The 22,821-nt window shown below is 44.0% G+C and overlaps 1 protein-coding gene across 6 annotated transcripts; it reads right to left on the bottom strand.

Annotated features, from left to right (window-relative positions):
• Nucleotides 1-13,534: 13,534 nt before the first annotated feature.
• GOT1L1 (glutamic-oxaloacetic transaminase 1 like 1) lies at nt 13,535-22,022 on the bottom strand. Of its 6 annotated transcripts, XM_004758246.3 has the most exons (9): nt 20,613-22,021; nt 19,499-19,680; nt 19,080-19,191; nt 18,724-18,833; nt 18,412-18,504; nt 18,168-18,318; nt 17,331-17,496; nt 16,715-16,857; nt 15,947-16,486 (listed from the first exon to the last, which is right to left on the bottom strand). In XM_004758246.3, the coding sequence occupies exons 1-9, from the start codon at nt 20,725-20,727 to the stop codon at nt 16,338-16,340; spliced, it is 1,221 nt and encodes a 406-aa protein (XP_004758303.1). In that variant the 5' UTR covers nt 20,728-22,021; the 3' UTR covers nt 15,947-16,337. The 6 variants fall into 6 exon arrangements, with proteins under 6 accessions (XP_044926906.1, XP_004758303.1, XP_044926908.1 ...); XM_045070973.1 differs by having other exon boundaries at nt 18,168-18,504; nt 20,613-22,022; XM_004758241.3 differs by having other exon boundaries at nt 18,724-19,191.
• Between the last annotated feature and the right edge of the window lie 799 nt (nt 22,023-22,821).

The following is a 22,821-nucleotide window of genomic DNA, read 5'->3' as shown; positions in this document are numbered from 1 at the left end:
AAATAAAAAAATCTTTAAAAAAAAATTGATCTCTCAAATCCTCATGGAGCTCACAAAATACACTCCATTAGCTTAGCCATCTCTCAATTTCCCACCTGCTGTCTTTAAACGCTGGTTTATTTTGTTTTTCCTTCTCCCCTCTTAAAGCAGTTTCAGTTCCTTGTTTTGACACCTCCTGACAAAGAGAAGGCAGGACAAGAGAAAAGAGTTGAGGTTTGTTCATTTTTCTGCTGCAGCCCCTCTGAGAGACTGGGCCCAGGAAGGAGCTAGAGAACTAGTCCCCTAGGGGGCGCTGGATCCTTGGGCTTCCCTGAGTATTGTGCGCAGATTGTATGTGCCTGCCAGGAACATATAGATATGTATATTTAGGGAGACATTCTCTACCTTTCCTCAGATTCCCAAAGACGAAAGCTAGGAAAGGCCAGAAAAAGCTAGGAGCCACCCACCGACCACCATCCGAGGAGATTAGCGTCTGGAGCTTTCATTTTTTTTTTTTTTTTTTTTTTAAAGATTTATTTATTTATTTATTTGACAGAGAGAAATCACAAGTAGGCAGAGAGGCAGGCAGAGAGAGAGAGAGGAGGAAGCAGGCTCCCTGCTGAGCAGAGAGCCCGATGCGGGACTCGATCCCAGGACCCTGAGATCATGACCTGAGCCGAAGGCAGCGGCTTAACCACTGAGCCACCCAGGCGCCCTGGAGCTTTCATTTTATCCAGCTCCTTCCTTGAACAATCAATGGCTGTGAACCACATGATGACCAACAGTACCCTTGCCTTGTATGGGCCAGTGTGGGCTGAGTAAGTAAGGACATCAAAGAGTGGCAAGGACATCCCAAAAGGAAAGTTGCAGCAGAGTACTCGCAAGAAAGATTAAAGTGGAATCACAAGGGGAAGGTTATAATCTGCAGATGTTTCTGGGAAGCCAGAGAAGGAAGGAGGCTAAACAGAGGCCTTTCATGCCTCACATGGCCTTGGGTGGCTCCTTGAGTTCTCACCTAGTGACTTTAGTGCCTATAGGAACTTCTGGAAGATTTATGCTAATAATAACTCTTACTGAGCACTTATTACGCTCTTAACAGACATGACCTTATTCATCCTCACCACAACCCATATAAGTGGGTATTTTAATCCTAATTTTACAGAGGAGAAAACCGAGCTTAATAGGTCAGTTTTCCAAGGTCAAAGCACAGATTTGGACCCAGGTTTGCCTCACTTCTAAGCACATCCTCCTGATCACAAGGCTATCCCTTGTTTTTTTTTTTTTTTAATTGTAATAAAATGGAGAAAAGCTCATTTCTCTTAAGTGCAGAATACAGCCAACCTCCTCAACACAGCCTCCATGGAAATCCATTTTCATTGGGGAAATACTAAATAAGTTGCTCGGGTATTTGTAGAGGGAGATGGAACCCCTAGGTACACTCCCAGGTGCTCCAACAACAAAAGGTACTTTTTATTTTCTTTTCTGTTTTTTAAGAGTTTAATTTATTTACTTATTTGACAAAGAGAGACCCAGAGAGAGTGAACACGAGCAGGGGGAGTGGGAGAGGGAGAAGCAGGCTTCCCACTGAGCAGGGAGCCTGATGTGGGTCTCTATCCCACAACCCTGGGATCATGAGCTGAGCCAAAGGCAGATGCTTAACAACTGAGCCACCCAGGTGCCCCAAGAGGTACTTTCTAAACTGCCTTCTAAAGGCGGGACTCTGCTGAACAGAGAATATAAGCTTGGTGTCTGAACTAAGCTGCTCAAGATCATTAAGAAATTTGTGACGTGTAAAAAGGAGAGAGGAAGGGAGGAAAAGGAACCAGCTAGTAACCAGCTGGGGACTTTTCAGGGATCAACAGGGAAGTGTAATAGGGAATTTAATAAGTTTTCCATATGGGCTACCAAAAGCAGATAGAGACACCACACACCTCAAAAAAGAGGCCAGTATTTCTGATGATCATAGACTCAAAAATCCTCAACAAAATACTAGCAAGTGGAATTCAACAATACATTTTTTAAAAAATCATACACCATGATCGGTGGGATTTGCTCCCCAGAATCCCAAGGTAGTTTAATATTTGCAAATCAATCAGTGTGATACATCACATCAATAAAAGAAAGGATAAAAACCATATGATCATTTTTATAGACCTAGTAAAACCATTTGTCCAAATACAACATCCATTCATGATAAAAATCCTCAACAAGGTAGGTCTAGAAAGAAAATACCTCAACATAATAAAGGCTATCTATGAAAAACCCAGAGCAAACATCATACTCAATGGGAAAAACTGAGAGTTTTTCTCCCAAGGTCAGGAACAAGACAAGGATGTCCATTCTCATTACTTGAAGCCAACATAGTACCTAAGGTCCACCACTCCAGACAACATAAAGAAATAAAAGGCATCCAAACTGCTAAGGAAGAAGTTAAATTCTCACTATTTGCAGATGACATGATACTATATATTAAAAACCCTCAAGATTTCATCAGGAAACTACTAGAATTGGTAATTTGGCAAAAAGGCAAAAAATAAATCATGCGTGATTTAAAAAAAATAAATAAATAAGAGGTATCCCCAACCTTCACAAACCATGGGAAGAAACATACACATATTTCCTCTGGGGTATGACTTCAAATGAAAAATTTACTAGTTTATATTATTTTTACAATAAGATATCTCAATTTTTTTGTAGAAAAGGATTAAATTAATAAGTCATTAAATGAGACACAGTAGAAAAGTATGTTGAATCATTGGCTTTGTAGTGAGCTGGGTTTGAGTTTAAATCCCTGTTCCAAAAATAGCACAGTATTACCTTGGGCAAATAACCTTTTAATCCTTATGTTTTTCTTATCTGTAATATGGAACAATAATAACACAATACCACCTACAGAACTGTTTTAAGGTTAAAATGAGATAATATGTAAAAACCATTTAAGATAACTCAATAGGAACTAGATATACAATTATTGTCACGATTATAAACTCATAAATATAAACTTCAAACAAAAAATTGCATTAAAAATCACCATATAGTTATATGTCAAGTGCAATATCACAGGAAGAGATTTGGACATAAAGGTTTCATGTTCTTCCTTTGAACAGTAGTTAGAATCAGGGCAAGCAGCTCCTTCACTTTGCAAGTGAAGCAGAAGAATGTGATTCTGGAATGCTCCAAAGACAGAAAAGATGGCAATACTAGTCCCATTATCACTTTAGCTGGGGACACTTTCAGAGATGAGAGGCACAGCTGGAAAAACACTGGTACTGCATTAGTTGACTCTCCTTCTAGCAGCTATGGCTACACATTTTCCTAGTCCCTTGGGGCCAGAAATAGATCTTAAAAGGACTCTACTTAACATTTTCTGACCCCACAGAACCTGTCCCTTTCAGAGCACATCACTGGGTGTCTGTGAAGGTGGCTTCTACCACTTTTGAAAATGCTCTGGGTCATCAAAGCGGATTCAGAATACACTCTTAAAAACATTTAAAAATGTATCTCACAGTATGAAAGAAAATCTAATTGTGCACAGACAAGCTTTTAAAACAAAGATCTATTGAAAAATAATCAAAATATAAGAAATTACACATATTTAAAGTATGCAATTTGGTAGGTGTTGACATGTATAAACACTCAGGAAATCACCAGTACAATCAATACAATGCCCTTATCTGTCACTCCTAAAAAGTTTTTCTTTCTAATTCTTCCCTCCTACTCCTCCTTCCCTGTTCTCCATCCCAGGAAACCGCTGTTGTGATGCTAGATTAGTAAAATAAGTAATTTAGTTTGAATTCTCTTTGTCTGATTTCTTTCACTTAACATAATTTTGAAATTCATCCATGTTGATTCATGTATCAGTGGTTCCTTTTCTCCTCATGGTATTATTGCATTAATTGTAGATAATAGCACAATTTGTCCATTCACTTGTTCATGGATATTTTGGTTGCCTTTAGTACATCTATTACATTTCTATACAACAATAATAATGCAGCAGGAAGGGAAATTAAGAAAACAATTCCATTTACAACTGCACCCAATATAATAAAATATCTAGGAACTTAACCAAAGAGGTGAAAGACCTGTAATCAGAAATCTATAAAACACACCAATGAAAGAAACTGAGGATGACACACAGAAATGGAAAGACATCCCATGCTCATGGATTGGAAGAACAAGTATTGTTAAAATGTCCATACTACCCAAAACAACCTACAGATTTAATTTAATCCCTATCAAAACATCAACAACATTTTTCACAGAACTAGAACAAATAATCCTAACATTTGTATGGAACAATGAAAGACTCCAACTAGCCAAAGCAATCTTGAAAAAGAAAAACAAAACCGGAGGTACCACAATTTTGGATTTCAAGTTATATTACAAAGCTGTAGGAATCAAAACAATATTGTATTGGCACAAAAACAGACACCTAGATCACTGGGACAGTATAGAAACCCAGAAACAAACCCACAATTATATGGCCAATTAATTTTCAACAAAACAGGAAAGAATATCCAATGGGAAAAAGACAATCTCTTCAACAAACAGTGTTGGGGAAACTGGACAGCTGCATGAGGAAGAGTGAAACTGGACCACTTTTTTTCACCATGAACAAAAATAAACTCAAAATATATTAAAGACCTGAATGTGAGACACAAAACCATAAAAATCCTATAAGAAAGCACAGTCAGTAATGTCTCTGACATCAGCTTTAGCAACATTTTTCTAGAGCAAGAAAATTAAAGCCAAAATAAATTACTGGGACTACACCACAATAAAAAGTTTCTGCACAGCAAAGGGAACAATCAACAAAACTAAAAGGCAACCTACAGAACGAGAGACAATATTTGCAAATGACATCTCTGACAAAGGGTTAGTATCAAAAATATTAAAAGAGCTTACAGAAATCAACACCCAAAATAAATAATTCAATTAAGAAAAGGACAGAAGTCCATGAACAGGCATGTCTCCAAAGAAGGCATCCAGATGGCTAACAGACACATGAAATGATGCTCAACGTCACTCATCATTAGAGAAATGCAAATCAAAACTTCTTGAGCTATCACCTCCCACCTGTCAGAATGGCCAAAAAAACACAAAAAAACAAAAAAAAAAAACATTAAGTGTTGGTGAGGATGAGGAGAAAACAGAACCCTCATGCACTGTTGGTGGGACAGAAAACTGATGCAGTCACTGCGGAAAACAGTATGGAGTTTCTTCCAAAATTTAAAAATAGAACTACTCTATGATCTAGTAATCATACCGAAAAAATACAAACACTAATTCAAAGAGATACCTGCACCCCTATGTTTATAGCAGCATTATCAACAATAGCCAAATTAAGGAAGCAACCCAAGTGCCCATGAATAGATGACTGGGTAAACAAGAGGCAGTACGTATAGATACACAATGAATACTATTCAGCCATAAAAGGAATAAAATAGCTAAGTGAATAATGTGACGCTAAGTGAAATAAGCCGGAGAAGAAAAACACCCTTTGATTTCACTCCTAGGTGGAAGTTAAGAAACAAAATAAGTGAGCAATTCAGGGAAGGAAAAAAAGAGAGAGAGAAACCAAGAAACACACTCTGAGCTATAGAGAACACACTGCTGGTTACCAGAGGGGAGGTGGGTGGGGGATAGGGAATGGAGAGCAGGAAAGAGGTGAAGGGGATTAAGAGTGCACTTACCATGATGAGCACGGGGTGCCGTACAGAAGTGTTCAGTCACTATATTGTACACATGAAACTAACAAAATGTTGTATGTTAACTATATCGGATTTAAAACTTCAAAACTGGGGCGCCTGGGTGGCTCACTTGGTTAAGCGGCTGCCTTCGGCTCAGGTCATGATTCCAGGGTCCTTGTGCTCTCTCTCTACCTCTCTGTCAAATAAATAAATAAAATCTTCAAAAAGAAAAGAAAAGAAAAATTCAAAACTAATTTTAAAAAGACATAAAGGTCTGTGAACTTAAACACAAAAAGATGAAAAGGATTCTAGGTGGATCAACGATGTTTTGATTGTAAGAAAATGCTACTCAATTATATCTTGGCATTTCGAGGCACCCCCCTAAAAAAAAGTTTTCTATAGGGTAAATTCACTTCTCTGTCCCCGTGACAGCTTCAGCTTCGTGGTGTAAGATGAGTTTTGAAGAAATAGGGTGATATGCCGAATTTGCTTCAAAGGGTGAATGGTGAAAAGCCAAGAGGGTGGTGGGTGGCCCACCCAGACCCAGGGTCCCATATTTATTGAGCTCCTGAGTGCTGGACCCTGTATGATGTCCCAGGAACACTGCCTTACAGAAGTAGCTGACCTAGGTCTCTAAGGAAATGAAGACTGGACCTGGGAGCCAAACTTACATATTGACAGACTGCAGCTGCCTCGGAAGAGCAGGTTTCTGCAGAGCTCGGGAGGCTGCCCCGTCCCAGGAGGCATTTTTCCGGCTCTAGTATTCTATGGAGCAAGGAGCCAATTCATTAATAAAAGTGCGATCACAAAAAAAAATTCAGAACCTGTTATGTGCCCGTCGCAGGCTTGAAAAGGCAAAAATGTTCCCTGCTTTATGTTACATTAAATTGTCAAAGTCGGAGAATAAAATGAAAGACACGCAAAGTGTGCACAAACAGGTATAAAAGGGAAACAAGAAAGAGGAAATAAGTATGTTCGTGGGGAGTGGAGACCTTACTTCGTAGGAGGGTTACATAACAGCTTTTCTGAGGGGGAGACATTTCAGATGAGAAGTGAGACCTACACGACGAGAAAGAGCTGATCCTGCCAAAAGCAGAGAAAAAGTGTTACTGGCATAAAAGAGAGTGTGGACAAAGGGCCCGAGACAGGAAGACCTGCTCCAAGAACTGAAAGAAGCTCGGTGTGGCTGCAGTGTGGTGAACAAGCGAGAGAAGCGCTTAAATCTTGCATCACAGAGGGACGGTCCCTATTCCGGGTCCAAGGAGAAGCGTAGGAGAGTACGCGGATTCGGCTGCCCAGGGCCACCCCAGAGCCAGGACAGGATGGAAACCTCCAGCAAAGGCGAAGGCCTGCTGGGGGCGCTCAAGTCCGTCCTCCACGCTCACCCCTAACACCCAGCCTTCCACGGGTCCGCTGTGGGGCTTCCTCCGCGGTTCGCCCTCCAGTCCTTGTCCGGAAACGGGAGCCCCAGCTTTGGCTAGCCCGGGGCTCCAAGCAAGTGCCTGGGTGGAAAACGCCTTCCTCCCATCCCTGGGCTCCCGGCCACCCCGCAGGCTGGTTGTCGGCCCCAGCACCCAGGGCCGAAGCGCGGCCCCCAGTCACGCCTTCATCCCCGCGGTCCGTGCGGTCCTGGTGGCCCTGGAGGCCGTGCCCTTGCTCCGCGCCAGAACCCCATCCACGGCTTTTCTCGGGGTCACCCTGAAGCGAGTGGTCGGTCACCGCAGCCAACACACAGACACACACACACACAGGGGATTTGGGCCCCGAGGCTGGGGCCATCACTGCTTGCAGAGAGTGGAGAGCGGGGTCCCAGGCTGGAAAAAGCGCTCGCGCGGGGCTTTCCTCCTGTGCGTCCGCAGCCATCTGTTGACCAGGGCAGGCCTACCTGCCCCACCTCCTTTGCTTTGACTACGTACGAGGTCTTGCTGAGACCCACGGCCGACGGAAAACGGGAGAAGGCAGCCCAAGAAATGCTGGGTAAAGCTCAGCGCGCGCACCCACTAACTGCTGGGCTCGGGCACCAGCACCCATGAATAAACACGAGGGCGCACGTCCTTGGGATGCCACGGAACCTTCTGGAATCTCAGCGCCCCTATGGGGAGAACCTCGGAGTTGCCAGGTACCTTCAGAGGCGGATTACCTTGAAGATCCAGCTCCCCGGCGGCAGGTCGGAGCTCAGCGACGGGCGCAGATGACTGCACTTCGAAGTACAGCCCCTGGGGCGCTGTGCATGTACGCACAGATGCGAGCAGCAGCCCGGGCTAGCGTGGTCCACGTTGACCGCCACGAGAAAAAGCGGAGTCGCAGTGTGTGTGCAGACACCGCCTCGAGTCTCCGCGGCGAACCCTGGCTACTCCGCAGCCATGCCCGCCCTCCGGGGACCCCAGCCGCTAGTGGCGCCGCGCGTCCCTTCGCCGCGCTTTCCACGTTAGAAGAAAGGCTGTCGATCATTCCGTCCTTCTTACCTGTTCCTTTATCTCCAGGTCCTTACCAGTCCCTCTGAGCGCTAGGTTTTCCTCCCGCGCAGAGGATTTTATCTGCTCCAAGGGGACGCAGTTGTGCAGCTCCTCATTCTCCGTAGGGCGCAGGTTACCGCTGGCTCTGGGGGCGCTAAGCCTGGAGGCTCCCCGGAGCAGTGTCCCTGTGGACTCTGTTCTGCAGGCTTATTACCTCCTCGGAGTTAGATGCAAGAGCTCTGGGGCGGGGGGAGGGCGAGAGTGAAGGAGTGATGGGAGCAGCCTGCGGGGGAAGGCAGCACCCTTAGCAGAGGTCAAGGTACTATGTGCGTGGATCCCTGCAACCCGTTACTAGCTGTGTGGCCCGAGTTGGGCAGGTTACCGATGCTCAGCAGCACAGGAGATGCTGGGCGAGAAGTGCTTAGAACAGTACAGCTCCGGATGAGCGGTGGACGTCCGTTAGCTAGGGCAGCAATGGTCATTATTACAGTCTGAATTCATTGGAAGAACCAGATGCATTTACAGACAATTGACTCAAACTAAGTACCCATATTTCCAGTGTCCTACACTGGGTTACAAAGGAAAAGAGACCAATAAGAACAAAAAGTGGAAACCTATTCCTTCCCATGTTAATTTTCCCACCGGAAAATGCACCATTATGGAAATCTTGTCTAACTTCCCACTGGCAGGCCGTTACATTCTATATTTCTCTGATTCCAAAACTTCTTTTTTTTTTTCATTTAAAAAATCAAAATCCGTTAGCCAATTTATAGTACATCATTAGTTTCAGATGTAGTGTTCCTTAGTTTATCCATTTAGTATAACACCTGGTGCTCATCACATCACGTGTCTTCCTTTATGCCCATCACCCAGTTACCCCATCCCCCCATCTCCCCTGCAACAACCCTCAGTTTGTTTCCTAGAGTTGAGTCTCCTGGTTTTTCTCCCTCTCTGATGACTTCCCAGTTTTGATTCCATAAGAGTTTTAGAATCAGCTCTTCAATGTCTATTTTTTATTTTATATATATATACATATATGTATATATATATATATATTTTAAAGATTTTATTTATGTATCTGACAGATCAAAAGTAGGTAGAGAAGCAGGTGTCCGGTGTCCGGAAGGAAGCTCCCCGCTGATCAGAGAGCCCAAATTGGGGCTCGATTCCAGGACCCTGAGATCATGACCTGAACTGAAGGCTGAGGCTTAACCCACTGAGCCACCCAGGCACTCCAGTATCTATTTTTTTAAAAAAGGGTGGTGGGACAGCAGTTCTGCTATAATGCTTGTTTTGAAAACTTGAATTTGTTCCAACACAATTTGATATGTTAGGGAATAATTTGAACATAACTTAGGTGCAATTTCTTGTGCAAGAAGCACTAGAGGAATGCCAACAGCTGCATGCTAACTGGGAACAAGGCTTTGGAGGAGCTCCAACTTGCTGGTGTTCACCATGTTTTTCACTGTTGGTTTTTAACACTACACAGAGTAGAGACAGGGGATGGGAACAAGACAAGTTAAAATTCCACAAAGCTCACGGCTTTTATAAAGAGTTTGCTCTTTATAACCCAGTGTATAACCCAGTGTTATACAGGGTTGCTGGGTTGCTGCAAAAAAAACCTGTCTGGGTTAATTAATTTCCAGAATTATGAAAAGGTTCCTTCTGATAATTTTTGCCAGTTTCTCATTGTTTTTATGGAAGAGAGAATTTTTGGAGGTCCTTACAGCACTATTCTCATTGACATCACTTCACTTCCTCCCCTCATGTCAACATTCCTTCCCCCTTTCCTTTTTCTCCTCTGTCACACTCTTTACTAAAAGGATTCCCCGTCCTGATCACACTTGGTTACCCTCTTACTCCAAGCCTGCATGTAAGTAACTGAATTTTGCTGGAGAAAACCATATAACCTTACTCAATGGACATTCCACAAAAGCAGACAGTCTTACTACAATTAATACTTCCCACTCTTAAAGAGGAGAGAAATGGGTATTGATTCCTGATTTTTCTTTTTTCTTTTTTTTTTTTTAAAGATTTTATTTATTTATTTGACAGAGAGAGATCACAAGTAGACAGAGAGGCAGGCAGAGAGAGAGGAAGAGAAGCAAGCTCCCTGCTGAGTAGAGAGCCCGATGCAGGACTCGATCCCAGGACCCCAAGATCATGACCTGAGCCGAAGGCAGCGGCTTAACTCACTGAGCCACCCAGGCGCCCTGATTCCTGATTTTTCAATTCCAATGCAGTGTCACAGACTATATATCTCATTTTCTGCCCTCAGAAATGCTGACGAGATTAACTGTTTTATGCTCTGTTGAATCTTTCTTTACACTCTTGTCAATTATTTTAGTTTGTTTGCATTCTTCAATTAATGATCAGTAATAATCTTTTCAGGTTGAAAGTTTCCTTTTTAGGAAATTGCTTGCTAATGTCCTAAATCCTTTGATAAGCTGCTTGTTTATGTCTATTTCCCATCAATGTATTTTTTTCAAGATTTTAGTTTTAACTGGGGGTGCATGGGTGACTCAGTTGGCTAAGTGTTTAACTCTTGGTTTCGGCTCAGGTTATGGTCTCATGGGTCATGGGATGGAGTCACACGTCTGGCTCCACAGTCAGCTGGGAGTCCACTTCAAGATTCCCTCTGCCTCTTTCCCTACTTGTTCTGTCTTTCTAAAATAAATAAATAATTTTTTTAAAAGATTTTAGTTTTTTTTAAAGATTTTATTTATTTATTTGTCAGAGAGAGAGAGGGAGAGAGAGCGAGCAAGCACAGGCAGACAGAGTGGCAGGCAGAGGCAGAGGGAGAAGCAGGCTCCCCGCCAAGCAAGGAGCCCGATGTGGGACTCGATCCCAGGACGCTGGGATCATGACCTGAGCTGAAGGCAGGCGCTTAATCAACTGAGCCACCCAGGCGTCCCAAAAAAGATTTTATTTTTAAGTAATCTCTACACCCAACATGGGACTCCAACTCACAACCCTGAGATGAAGAGTCACATCTTCTGCAGACTGAGACAGCCAGCCACCTCAAGGTATGCAGTCCTTTTCTTCATGTCATATATGTTGCAAATCAACAAGGGGTGTGTGTGTGTGTGTGTGTGTGTGTGTGTGTGTATTTTGGGACCAAAAGCAAATACTATTGGCCAGAATTTCTGTTTTTTAATGAAGTTTAAACAACTCAACTTATAATGTCCTATACCTCTCTGTATCCCAATGAGCTAAAAACATTCCTCATACAAAACATAAAGGAGGCTCAAAATTTACTGTAGATGATGACTGAAATGATACAGAAATATCTTAGAGCAAAAGTTTCCTAATTCCCAAAGTCTGCTTTCTAGAGAAGCCAGCCTGGTAAATGCTTGACCTAGTCTTGTAGAATTTAAGAGCCAGAAGCAATTTTAGGTGATGATATATTTCATTCTGGACAGTTTAAGGAAATATAAGATAATTTAAGAAATTTAAGGGGCACACTGGCTTAGTCAGTGAAGCATCCAACTCTTGATTTCAGCTCAGGTCACGATCTCAGGGTTATGAGATTGAGCCCCATGTTGGGCTCTATCCTGAGCATGGAGCCTGCTTGAGATTCACTCTTTCCCTCTCCCTCTGTCCTTCCCCTTACCATTCTCACATGCCCTCTCTGTTTCTCTCTCTTAAAAAAAGGGGGGGGGGCACCTGGGTGGCTCAGTTGTTAAGCATCTGCCTTCCACTCTGGTCATGATCCTGAGGTCCTGGGATTGGCCCCAGCATCAGGCCCGCACACCCACCCCCTGCATCAGGCTCCCTCTCCCACTGCCCCTGCTTGTATTGTTGCTCTTACTCTCTCTCTCTCTCTCTCTTTCTCTCTCTGTCAAATAAATAAATAAATAAATAAATAAGATGTGGATAGGGTAAATGTAGATACTTGAGGCTGAAGCATTAAATTTGAGATCAACCAATTAAATACTACTTATATGCTTGGTAGACTACTGCCTAAGAAAAGTTAGAAATTCTTACACACACACACATAGATACTTGATTACCATTTTAAACTAAATGGGAGAATAAACCATAAAACTTTTATAAAAGTTGGGGCACCTGGGTGGCTCAGTGGGTTAAGTCTCTGCCTTCAGCTCAGGCCATGATCCCGGGGTCCTGGGATCGAGCCCCGAATCAGGCTCTCTGCTCAGCAGGGAGCCTGCTTCCTCTTCTCTCTCTGCCTGCCTCTCTGCCTATTTGTCATCTCTATCAAATAAATAAATAAATAAATATATTTTTTAAACTTTCACAAAAGTTATCTATGAAGGAGAAGGGAGTAGCATGGAGGGTATAGTAAAAAACAAACAGACTTTTTTGAATATACCTTGTTGTGTAGATATGATTTTGGACCCATGTAAGTATTTTACATAATCAAAAAAGAAAAGTAAAAATTATTCTCTAAGAGCAACAGTGAAATAAAACAAATGAATTCAACTGTAGATTGAACTGGTGATATAACCACTCAGAGGAACTATTCTAAGTGTCTTTAAAACAAGTAATTTGGATGAATATCCCCAGTGGGATGTAGCCCAAGGACAAAACCTCTGCCAAAAAAATATTTTTAGCTGTTTTTAGTAATCATATCAGTACTGGTATTGGAATTATGTTTGAGAAGCTACTGTGTTAATAGTGTCAGTTAAAGCAAATAAGTAATCACATTGGTGTTGTCAAAAGCTGGGATTTGGGGCATGAGAGAAAGAAGATTGTAAGAAGATACAAAATTAATGGGGTCAGTAAAAACAATGAATTTCTGAATTGTGGTTGGAGTTATCGGTAAGCACTCGATGTATTTTATGTTACTGAAAAGGCTTGGAAGTGATGACCAGTCAGTCCAGCAGCAACGAACACTTCAAGAGCCCAGATTGTGGTTTTATAAATACTTTTTTCTGCTAAAGTGATTACAGCTCCTTTGAGAAATGACTAATGCCAGATCTGGGGCAGAAGATGTTCAAAAATTTCCTGGAACATCTTGTCATGCCAGAAAGCAGAGAAGCTATCAGAGTACTAGGGTTGTATCAAAACATCTCAGAAACTAATTTGAATTGGCTCCTACAGGTCAAAGATGGGACATTTTAATATCAATAAGGGTAATGTTTGCAGTGGAATCAAACACATAAAATAGGCTTAAGCCCATACATTCATAACACTTTTTAAAATACCTCACCAATCACCTTTAGAGTAACTCAATGATTTAAACACTAGTAAACAGTGGGACAGAAGCATTAATTCTGCCTTTCCTATATAAAATGCAGCTCAGGTTCATCAAATCATAGTGAGAGGAAATTCCTATTTGTAAACATATTCTAGCTAAAAAATGAACAAATAATGTTAGACTGAGAATATCACCATTCTGCAATAATAATGAATTAATGGAGCTGGGCAATGATCATCAATAACTACTAACGTCACAGAAAAACAACTAGTATCATGTGTTTATTGATGAAACATACCACCACCATCAATGATGTGACCTTACTAAGATAAGGAATAATAATAACCTGAATCTGATCAAGCCTCTCATCTTAAATTCTTATTTTCAAGAAATACAGGGAGACAGAGGAATAGTTAAATTATAGTAATGGGATGGAATCAGCAAAACTCAGTCTGTGGAAAACCCCACAGGACAAAAGACCCAGTTTTTCAATTTTAAAAAATCACAATATTAGGGGGGAAAAAAACATGGAAGAAGAAACTATAAAGACAGAATTAAAAGACAAAATATTTGTTCCACATAGCTATATTTGTGTAATAAATCACTCCAAAATGTCATTTCTTAGCAATAACAACATTTCATTTGCTTTTAGATTGGTAATAAGGGAAGGGCTCAGCAGGACGGTTCATCTCTATCTCTGCTTCATTCAGTCAGCTGGGATGGCTTGAAGGTTGGAGGCTGGAATCAACACATGTCTAACTGTTGATACTGGCTGTTAGTGGGATCTCCACTAGGACCAGGGCCAAAATACCCACACCCGACTGTCAGTGAACCTGCTTGGATTGTCCACAGATCAGTAGCTTGGGTTCCAAAAGCAAGAGTTCTAGAGATTGAGAAAACCTGGATGAATAAGTTCTATCTTCATCGATTGGTGAGGAAACACAGGGACTCAAGATAAATCCATCTGTAAGCTTGCTCCACTTGCTCCATGAACTTGCTTGCAATCCTCCTCGATTATGAGACCTGTAGACAGAGGCCCCGCCTCCTAGCCTAAGAATCACAATCTACGGGAAAGCCACTATTTACCTTCCAGGCAGGAATCCACTAGTCTTGCCAGATCCCAGGCTTTGGGATCTGAGCCCAACCCCATGAGGCTGATCACTTCTGCATGCCCTGTAAGAACAGTCTTCATGGAATACAAGAAAGCTTGCATTGTATTTGCCCAAATCCTTGTGCTAAACCCAGCACAGACAGAGCCCCATTCAGCACCAATGTGTGATATGAGTATAAAGTGTTGCCAATCAGGGATACCAAAACTCTGGGATCCAAAGTTTTATTGGGGGTCAATCATATAGGTATGCAGTGCCCATGTAACTGACCTTAACCACTCAGTCTCTGGCCCCCAGAGGTCAAACATGTCTCAAGATCTTTGGCATACAAAGCCTCTTTTATCAAGCAGGATACTCCAAGGGCTCAGAGTTCCTTTCCCAGGAACCAGTCAAGGGCTGGTCCCAAAGACTTTTCAGTTGTACAGAGTTTGAGCAAGACCTGCTGAGTTAACCATTTACTCATACTCATCTAACACATATTACACGTCACTTCTTATTTTTTAAGATTTTGTTTATTTATTTATTTGAGAGAGAGATGGAATCAGAGAGAGAGAGAGAGAGCAAGTGAGCAAGCAGGAGTTCTGGGGGGAGGGAGAGGGAGAAGCAGACTCTCCATGAAGCAGGGAGCCCAACATGGGGCTCCCTACCAGGACTCTGAGATCATGACCTGAGCCAAAGGCAGGTGCTTAAACCACTGAGCCACCCAGGTGTCCCATGTTACCTTTTATTCTTAACTACATTTTTACCATGTAAGTTGAGTCTCCCCAGTTAGGGTGGAGGGCACCATAAGAGCAAAAACTGTCATACCTTTTAGTATCTTGGTGGCTTGATTATATATTAGCAGATGCCCAATAAATAATCAGATTCTACAATCATGCCAATGACCCTTGCTCAGGTTGCTCTCTGCCTGGGATACACTTCTAGCTCCCTTCTACCTATTATCACTACTCCTAGCCATCCATCAATACCCAAACCAGTTTGTTGTTCCTTGTGAGATCTTTCCCAACTGTTCTGGCCCACATTAAGGCTATTCTTCTCTAAATTCTTGACATATTTACTGTTCATATAATCTATATGGCTTTTTATTATATTCAACCTTGAAATGTTGCTTAACTTTCATAGGACTAAGGCTCATCTCTCAAACTATAAGCTTCTAGAGAAAAAGCACTGGATTGTACCTGGTTTTTTGCCTTCCCTTTGATACCCAGATGCTATGATCTAAATGTTTGTGTTCTCTCAAAAGTCATATGTTGAACCCTAATCTCCAATGTGATAGTGTTTGGATGTGGTTAGATCATGGAGGCAGAGACCTCATGAATGGTATTAGTGCCCTATGAAAGCAGCCCTAGGGAGACCCCCTGCTTCTTCCACCATGTGATGTTCTAGTTAGAAGACGCTGTTTATCAGGGCACCTCGGTAGCTCAGTGGGTTAAGCCTCTGCCTTCGGCTCAAGTCATGATCCCAGGGTCCTGGGATCGAGATCCTAGGATCCTAGGATCAAGCCCTGCATCGGGCTCTCTGCTTGGCAGGAGGCCTGCTTCCTCCTCTCTCTCTGCCTGCCTCTCAGCCTACTTGTGGTCTCTGTCTGTCAAATAAATAAACAAAATCTTAAAAAAAAAAAATAAGAAAATGCTGTTTATGAACCAGGAGGAGGGCCTTCACTAGACACTAAATGGTTGGTATTTTGGTATAGCAGCCCAAACAAACTAAGGCACCTGATCAGGACCTTAATATAGTGTTCAATAAATATGAGATGATCATTGAAGATAGACGTTCCCTTCTTCTCTGGGCCTTTTTAACCTCTCTTTGCTGAGGCCAGACCAATGCTTCATAAACAGGTGGGAAGAGAGAAATGAACTGCAACAATGAATAATCAGCACAGAATTTTTGCGAAGACTAAAGCTTTTTATTCCAACCAGGGCTCATCAATTTTCTGAAGACATTAGTCCAAGCCCTTGGTGGAGAGGACAGCCTCGTTGATGCTCTGAGTGATATAATCTATGTTGTGGGCATTGATACAGGTGAAGTTGATCCGACTATTCTTGGGGAGGTAGATATGCTTTTTCTTGATCAGGTATTCCACCTGTTGGACTGATGATAATCCCAGGGTCTGAGATACTAACTCCCCTCTAACCCAGGGGGCAGGACAGGGGATAGGAAGTGTCAGCATTTCTAGGGATCCAGAAGGGTCTTTAAAGCAACTCATCTTCCCTCCAATCAAACTCTGAAGCTAGGAACTGGTCACCCAGTCAGTGACATTTAATGCTCAAACACTCCCAAGGTCAGAAAAGAGGGAGCTACCCTCTCCTAGACACTTACTATTGAGTCCAAGATAGCTATGGGACCCATTCTGGTCTGTGATGTGATCCCAGGAGCCAGGTGTTCCCAGGAGTCGGAGCTTCTCCTTCACCTTTTCCTTGATCAGCATGATGTTCTCTACAAGCCCTTTCAGACTCTGCTTCCTGACAAAGAAAAGACAGCAGGAAATTAAAGTATGAGGTTTCCCTGCTGTCAGCCTCCTCACTGCCATTGTACTCTTCTTGCCTTCCAAAGCCCCAAGCACAGTGCCTGAGGGCGTCCCAGTGGAGCCCTGGAGTTTCAGCCCATATTAATTTAAGCAAGCCAAGCAGGCTCATAGGCAGATTTTGCCAGAGTTGCAAGTCCTTGATTGAGGCTGCCTAATCTCCTCCAACCTGGAAGAGTTCAAATAATTCATTGGACTGTGTCTGAGAAGAACATCCCATGGCCCACTCCCCCAAGGTAAGGCAGCTTTGGGCACAGCCCCTGCTGCTGATACACAATGAGTCCTCAGCAAATGTTGGTAAATGAATGGAGTCAAAGAGGCAACTAAGCAGGAAGAATCTTGTGAATGGGCAAGTCTGTACATACGTCTAGAGGCTCTGCCATCCTTTCCCGCCCTATACTTTACCCTTACCATTCTTCCTGAAGAGCAGGGTTACAGAGGATGGAGGTGATAATGCGAGCACCAGTTGTAGGAGGGTTTAGCCACAGGGCCTGAGTGAGTTTCATCAGTTGGGAGAGGACGCAGAGCAGGAGCTCGTTGTTGAGTGCCACCACGACCAGGATCCCTACTCCTTCATCTGCAGCATTGGGACAGACAGCCCCTCAGTGTCCTCTGTTACCAGAGCCTTCTCTTGTGACTTTACATCCAACCTTGCAGAAGAGAGGGTTGGACCACTGCCCCCCCCTTCCCAGCCAAGCCTGTATCCAGACCCCAGGAAGTGGCCAGAGGCTCTTCTTCCAGAAAAAGTAGATATAAGTAAGAGCCTCAAAGATGGAAAGCACTTGAAAGATCACTAAGCCCTCCCCCTCATCTTATAGGTGAGAAAGCAGAGGCCCAAAGGGGCAAAATGATTTAACTGGAGTCAGTCTTGGGGCATGTAGGTGGCTCAGTCAGTTAAATGTCTGACTCTTGATTTCAGTTCAGGTCATGATCTCAGGGTCATGAGATCAAGCCCTTTGAGTTTCTCTTTCTCTCCCTCTCCCCATTATCTAAACAAACAAAATAAATAAATAAAATGTAAAAAAAGAACTAGAATCAGTTTTAGTAGCCAGTTTTAGGAATTGAGCCGAGATGATACCACAAAGCCTGACTTGTAGCTCAATGCTCTTCCCTTCTGCCTCCATGGTGCTCTCTCTGGAGTCCTTGGCTTTCTCCAGAGGATAGGAGTTACCAAGCACATCATTTGTGCCATGGCTAAGTGACCACTTCAGCATGAGGCCTTCCCTTTCCTTTCTGCCCATTCCATACCATAGATGCCAAAATTCTTGGACAGAGACTGGCTGCAGAAGAACTCAAAGCCTTGAGACACAAAGTACTGTAAGAATCCAGTATCTTTTTCCAGGTCCCCGGTGGATAAACCTTGATTGGAAATGTCAAAAAATAGGAATATCCGCTTGTTCTGTAGGAGAAAGGAGAATGGGAAAAGGATGAGGTTGATGGAGGAGATGATAGACGGCATGAGGGAAGGAAGTTGGGCAGATGTTGGGCTCACCTTCAAGTTAGCCATCAACATTGCCCACTGACTTTGTGTCAAGTTGCAGTCACAAATGTTCCCAATCACAAAGATACAGTCATGCGGGGCCTGCTGCAGGTAGACACCGTCTCATCAGGCACTTCCTCTACCAAGTGGGAGTGGCATCAGGGCATGTGGAGGAGGAGTCGTCCTCCATGTTGGTTCCTACTAAAGGGCCAGGCAAATTCAAGCCTAGGAAAGGCCTTTCATGACAACGGGGTCAGCGGGGACAAAAGGCAAATAAAACTGTAATCAGGTCTGAGGAGAAGTTTCTGAGTGGGGCCTCTCTACCTCTGCCACATTGAGGAGCACATTGGCATCCATGCACAGCTGCTTGGAGTCCCAGAAGGAGTATTCACGAACTGTAAAGCCCATGTCCTGGAAGACGAGTCCATAGGGTTCTGTGGGAACACAGCCCCCCTCCAGCTGGTACTGAGGAAATGGAGGCAGACGTGTCAGGGAATGGGTCTGAGGGTCACTGGCAGAAGGTGGGACGATAACAGGAAAAGGACAAGCACACTTGGCTTGTCCGCCATCTTGCTCATGACAGAGAGTGAGAAGGGCAACCGTGAAGATGGCAAATGGGGTGGGACTCGGGAACAGGAGGGAAGGATCTTCTGTCATCCCCATTTTGCATAATAACTCACCTTTTTTAGAAGAAATAATGTAAACTATCTGAGAATCTTTACGCCAGATTTTGAGGAACTGGGCCCCAAGTTGGAAGGCACCATTGTCACCAACAATGTGCACACCCCCTACCTGCCAGCAGAAAATAAATAGAAATAACTCTTTCAAAGAGTAATAATGATAAAGTCCTGCCTCAGACCCAGGTGATTCCTTTCTGGAAAGAGCTTGGACATCAGCAGAGTGATGCAAAGAATGGTGGCTTCAGGTTTGGATCCTGACTCCGTCCTCCACTGACATAGTCTCCGGACTCTGAGTCTCAGGGCCCCCTCTGTCAATGCCCGGGAGCCCTCCAAGACACCCCTTTCTGGTTAAGAACTGTGTAACCCCAGAGCTCCACTCCCTGTGTCTGGATAAGTAAGCAAAGGGCCCTTCTTCTCACCCTGTTCTCCACAATGACTTGGTTGTGCTTTCCGAAGAGGAGTTTCAAGGCCGCCTCAGTGAATGACCTCATGCCGTTCACCGGTAGGTACTCGTAGTTCAGAGATGGATCCTGGGCGATCTGCAGGCGTATCTTGGGCACCACAGAAGACACCCAGGGCTGGCCTTTGCTGGTCTGGCAGACTGTGAGGGAAGCCACAGGGGTGCTCTGGACGGCCGACCTCAGGGCCTCTGAGTCTGGGCTCTGCAGACAGCCCACAAACAACTCATCGGTCCTGGCTTTATTGGGGCTTTGGAAAGTTGTCTAGGAAAAGACAACTTTCTTTTTTTTTTCCTTCCCCTTTATAAAAACAATGTGCTGGGAGTGAATGTCTAATTTTTGTCTTTTTAAAGTAGACAGCTAAAGCCATGCCTTTTTTTTTTTTAAGTCTGTGCCATTTTATTTTTATTTTTTTTTAAAGATTTTATTTATTTATTTGACAGACAGAGATCACAAGCAGGCAGAGAGGCAGGCAGAGAGAGAGGAGGAAGCAGGCTCCCTGCTGAGCAGAGAGCCCGATGCGGGGCTCGATCCCAGGACCCTGGGACCATGACCTGAGCCGAAGGCAGAGGCTTTAACCCACTGAGCCACCCAGGCGCCCAGTCTGTGCCATTTTAAAGGGCAAATATGACATACCACATGGGAGTTCTAGACCCATGAGACTAAACAAAGGTAACCCCAACTTTCACAGTGGCAAGGGCTGGCTGCATTTCAGAAGAGTCATTTTGGGGTACCCTTCTTAGTTCAGGAACAGAAAAGGGGAGGGGTGGGGAGAAGGAAGAGACTAAAGAAAATATAGTGCCCATGCAGACCCCGAAGCATGGAGCTGGAGGAGAAGACGTAGCTCTTACCAAACCCCTGGAAGCCCCCAGCTAAGGGAAAAGGGCACAGAATGACCCAGAGCATTTTTTGTACTTTTCCCACAGGGCAATTCTGTTAACAAGAACAGAGCTCTCCACTTGCAGAGGCGTGACCATCTCCAGGTTCCTCTGCAGCAGGGGCAGACTGTCCTCCTAGAGGCAATCAGGATATGAGTACTAAGTCTTATAACACTCCCAAACCACAAGGTATCTACCTCTAAAGGCCAGGAAAATCTTGTTAGGACAACTGTCTTGCTTGTAGGTCTTTAACAAGCTGCCTTCTAGCTTCTGGGCTAGGGGCACATCCATGAACACCGAAAGGGTAGTCATCACTGAAACACAAGTACAGCCACGCCTAGGCTGTTCTGGGCTCCTGCTCCAAAGCCTTCTTCCGAGCCTGGCCCAGCCAGACCTGCCTCTTTCCAGGACCCTGGCAGATCCAATGCGGAAGCTCTGGACAACTGGTCACCAGAGCAACAGAACGCTACAATTCCCAGTCCCCATGGTGGCGGTCCCCAAAGTCTATGGGAATATTCCACGGCAGTTGAGGACCATTCCCTGAGAGAGCGCACAGAGATGGGAGAGGAGAGGGGAGGACCTGGAATTCCCAAGCACCTCTCTCTAACTCACTGCCTTCTCTGGCCCCCCTGTTGCCCAGACCAAAGTAGCAAGGCAGCCCTTGGAAGACAGGGCAAGGCAGGCTGCCCGGAAGCCAGGTGCAGAAGTGAAAACCTCAGACCCAGCAATAATCCAAGTTGAGCGATACATTTAAAAAGCTTCTACTCTTGTTTTGCTAAGGATCCCGGATTTTAAAAGGAATAGAAAGAAAGCACTGTTTCCTTCCATAGTTATTTTAAATAAAGACTCTATGTTTAGAAACAGGATAATCTGCAATTCCGTAGCCCATTCTTATTTTCTCTCAGATCTAGAGCCAAGACTTCTACATTGGTTAACCATTTCATGGGTGGCCCAGCAGCAAGCGTAGATGGCAGAAACCAAGGGCGCGAAGAGCCGGCCTCTGTAGGATCAGTCTTACGATTTGCTTTCTTCTTTTATTTCTTAAAAATAACTTTGTAAGTGATTGTTGTAGACACTGTTGGTGTCTCACGCAGATATCCTTTACCTGCCCTGCTGGCAGATAAGGCTCCTCTTCCAAATCCAGTTCTCTGGAGAGTAGCCCTCCGCTGACACCCGCTCACCCAAAAACCACCTGCAGTTTACGCCCTTACCAACTGGGGGCAGCCAATGACTCTCTAACCCAGGCATGCAAAAGGCCAGGCCTCTTGTCTTGGGGTATCTCTTGGCTCAATTTGCACTCCACCGCCCACCCCCTAAATCAGCTCAAGGCTAGACTTGACTTGGAACCACATCTTTGAAAAGCCCGTTTCCCCTTCACAATGCTACTTCTTACATTCTCCTCCTACAGTGTGCTCCCTCTGCAAATCATGAACCCCAAATTCCTATCTCAGGCTGTTCCTCCAGGGAACCTGCCTTGTGACAAATGATTATGAAAATCATCCCTATTATTGTAGAAAATTTTAAAACCTCAAGAAACTATAATGAAGAGGTGCCTGGGTGGCTCAGTCGGTTGTCTGCCTTTGTCTCAGATTATGATCCCAGGGTCCTGGGATTGAGCCCAGCGTCAGGCTCCCTGCTCCGTGGGGAGCCTGCTTCTCTCTCTCCCTCTGCCTGCTCCCCCCTGCTTGTATTCTCTCTCTCTGTCAAATAAATAAATAAAATATATTTTTTTAAGATTTTATTTGTTTATTTGACAGAGAGAAATCACAAGTAGATGGAGAGGCAGGCAGAGAGAGCGGGGGGGAAGCAGGCTCCCTGCTGAGCAGAGAGCCCAACGCGGGACTCGATCCCAGGACCCCGAGATCACGACCTGAGCCGAAGGCAGCGGCTCAACCCACTGAGCCACCCAGGCGCCCAATAAATAAAATATTTTTAAAAAGAAACAACTATAATGAAGAACATCAATTTGCTACAAACAATCTACAACCACACTTAACATTTTGGTGTTACCCTCTTCCAGTTTCTCTTCTGTGATGTTTATATTTTAAGACAACTGAAATCAAAATGTACATGTCATTGTCATCACACATTTTTCACTTCACATTTCAGTTGTGAGAATTCTAACATGTGTGCCAAACAGAACTGTTTCCGTTGCAAGTAATAAAAAAAACCAACCCAAACTAGCCTGAGCAAGAGAGATCACTTATTTGCTCTGTAACTGGGCAGCCCACCATATATCCGACTTCCATCACAGTTCAGTTCAGAGTGTCAGTGTGTCGCCAGGGCTCCAGCTTCATTCCCTGTGATTTCCTTGACTCTGCTCTTCTAGATGCTTCAGTTTGGTTCTCCAGCCGACTCTGGGCACAGGAGCAAAAGTGAATGTAGCAAGTACAATATGATACACAT

This window comes from Mustela putorius, unplaced genomic scaffold, assembly GCF_011764305.1.
Source record: "Mustela putorius furo isolate JIRA1106 unplaced genomic scaffold, ASM1176430v1.1 tig00003976_pilon_pilon_pilon, whole genome shotgun sequence".
In the NCBI taxonomy this organism is placed as follows: domain Eukaryota; kingdom Metazoa; phylum Chordata; class Mammalia; order Carnivora; family Mustelidae; genus Mustela; species Mustela putorius.
This window is presented reverse-complemented; position numbering and strand designations above follow the sequence as displayed.

Coding starts and splice junctions, on each gene's coding strand:
- GOT1L1 (XM_004758240.3), bottom strand. CDS start 20,727: ATGACTACCCTTTCGGTGTTCATGGATGTGCCCCTAGCCCAGAAGCTA. Junction 19,681..20,612: donor GATTTTCCTGGCCTTTAGAG/GTAGATACCTTG, acceptor CTTCCCTCACAG/TCTGCCAGACCAGCAAAGGC. Junction 16,858..17,330: donor CCTGCTCTTCAGGAAGAATG/GTAAGGGTAAAG, acceptor TTTCTTTGTCAG/GAAGCAGAGTCTGAAAGGGC.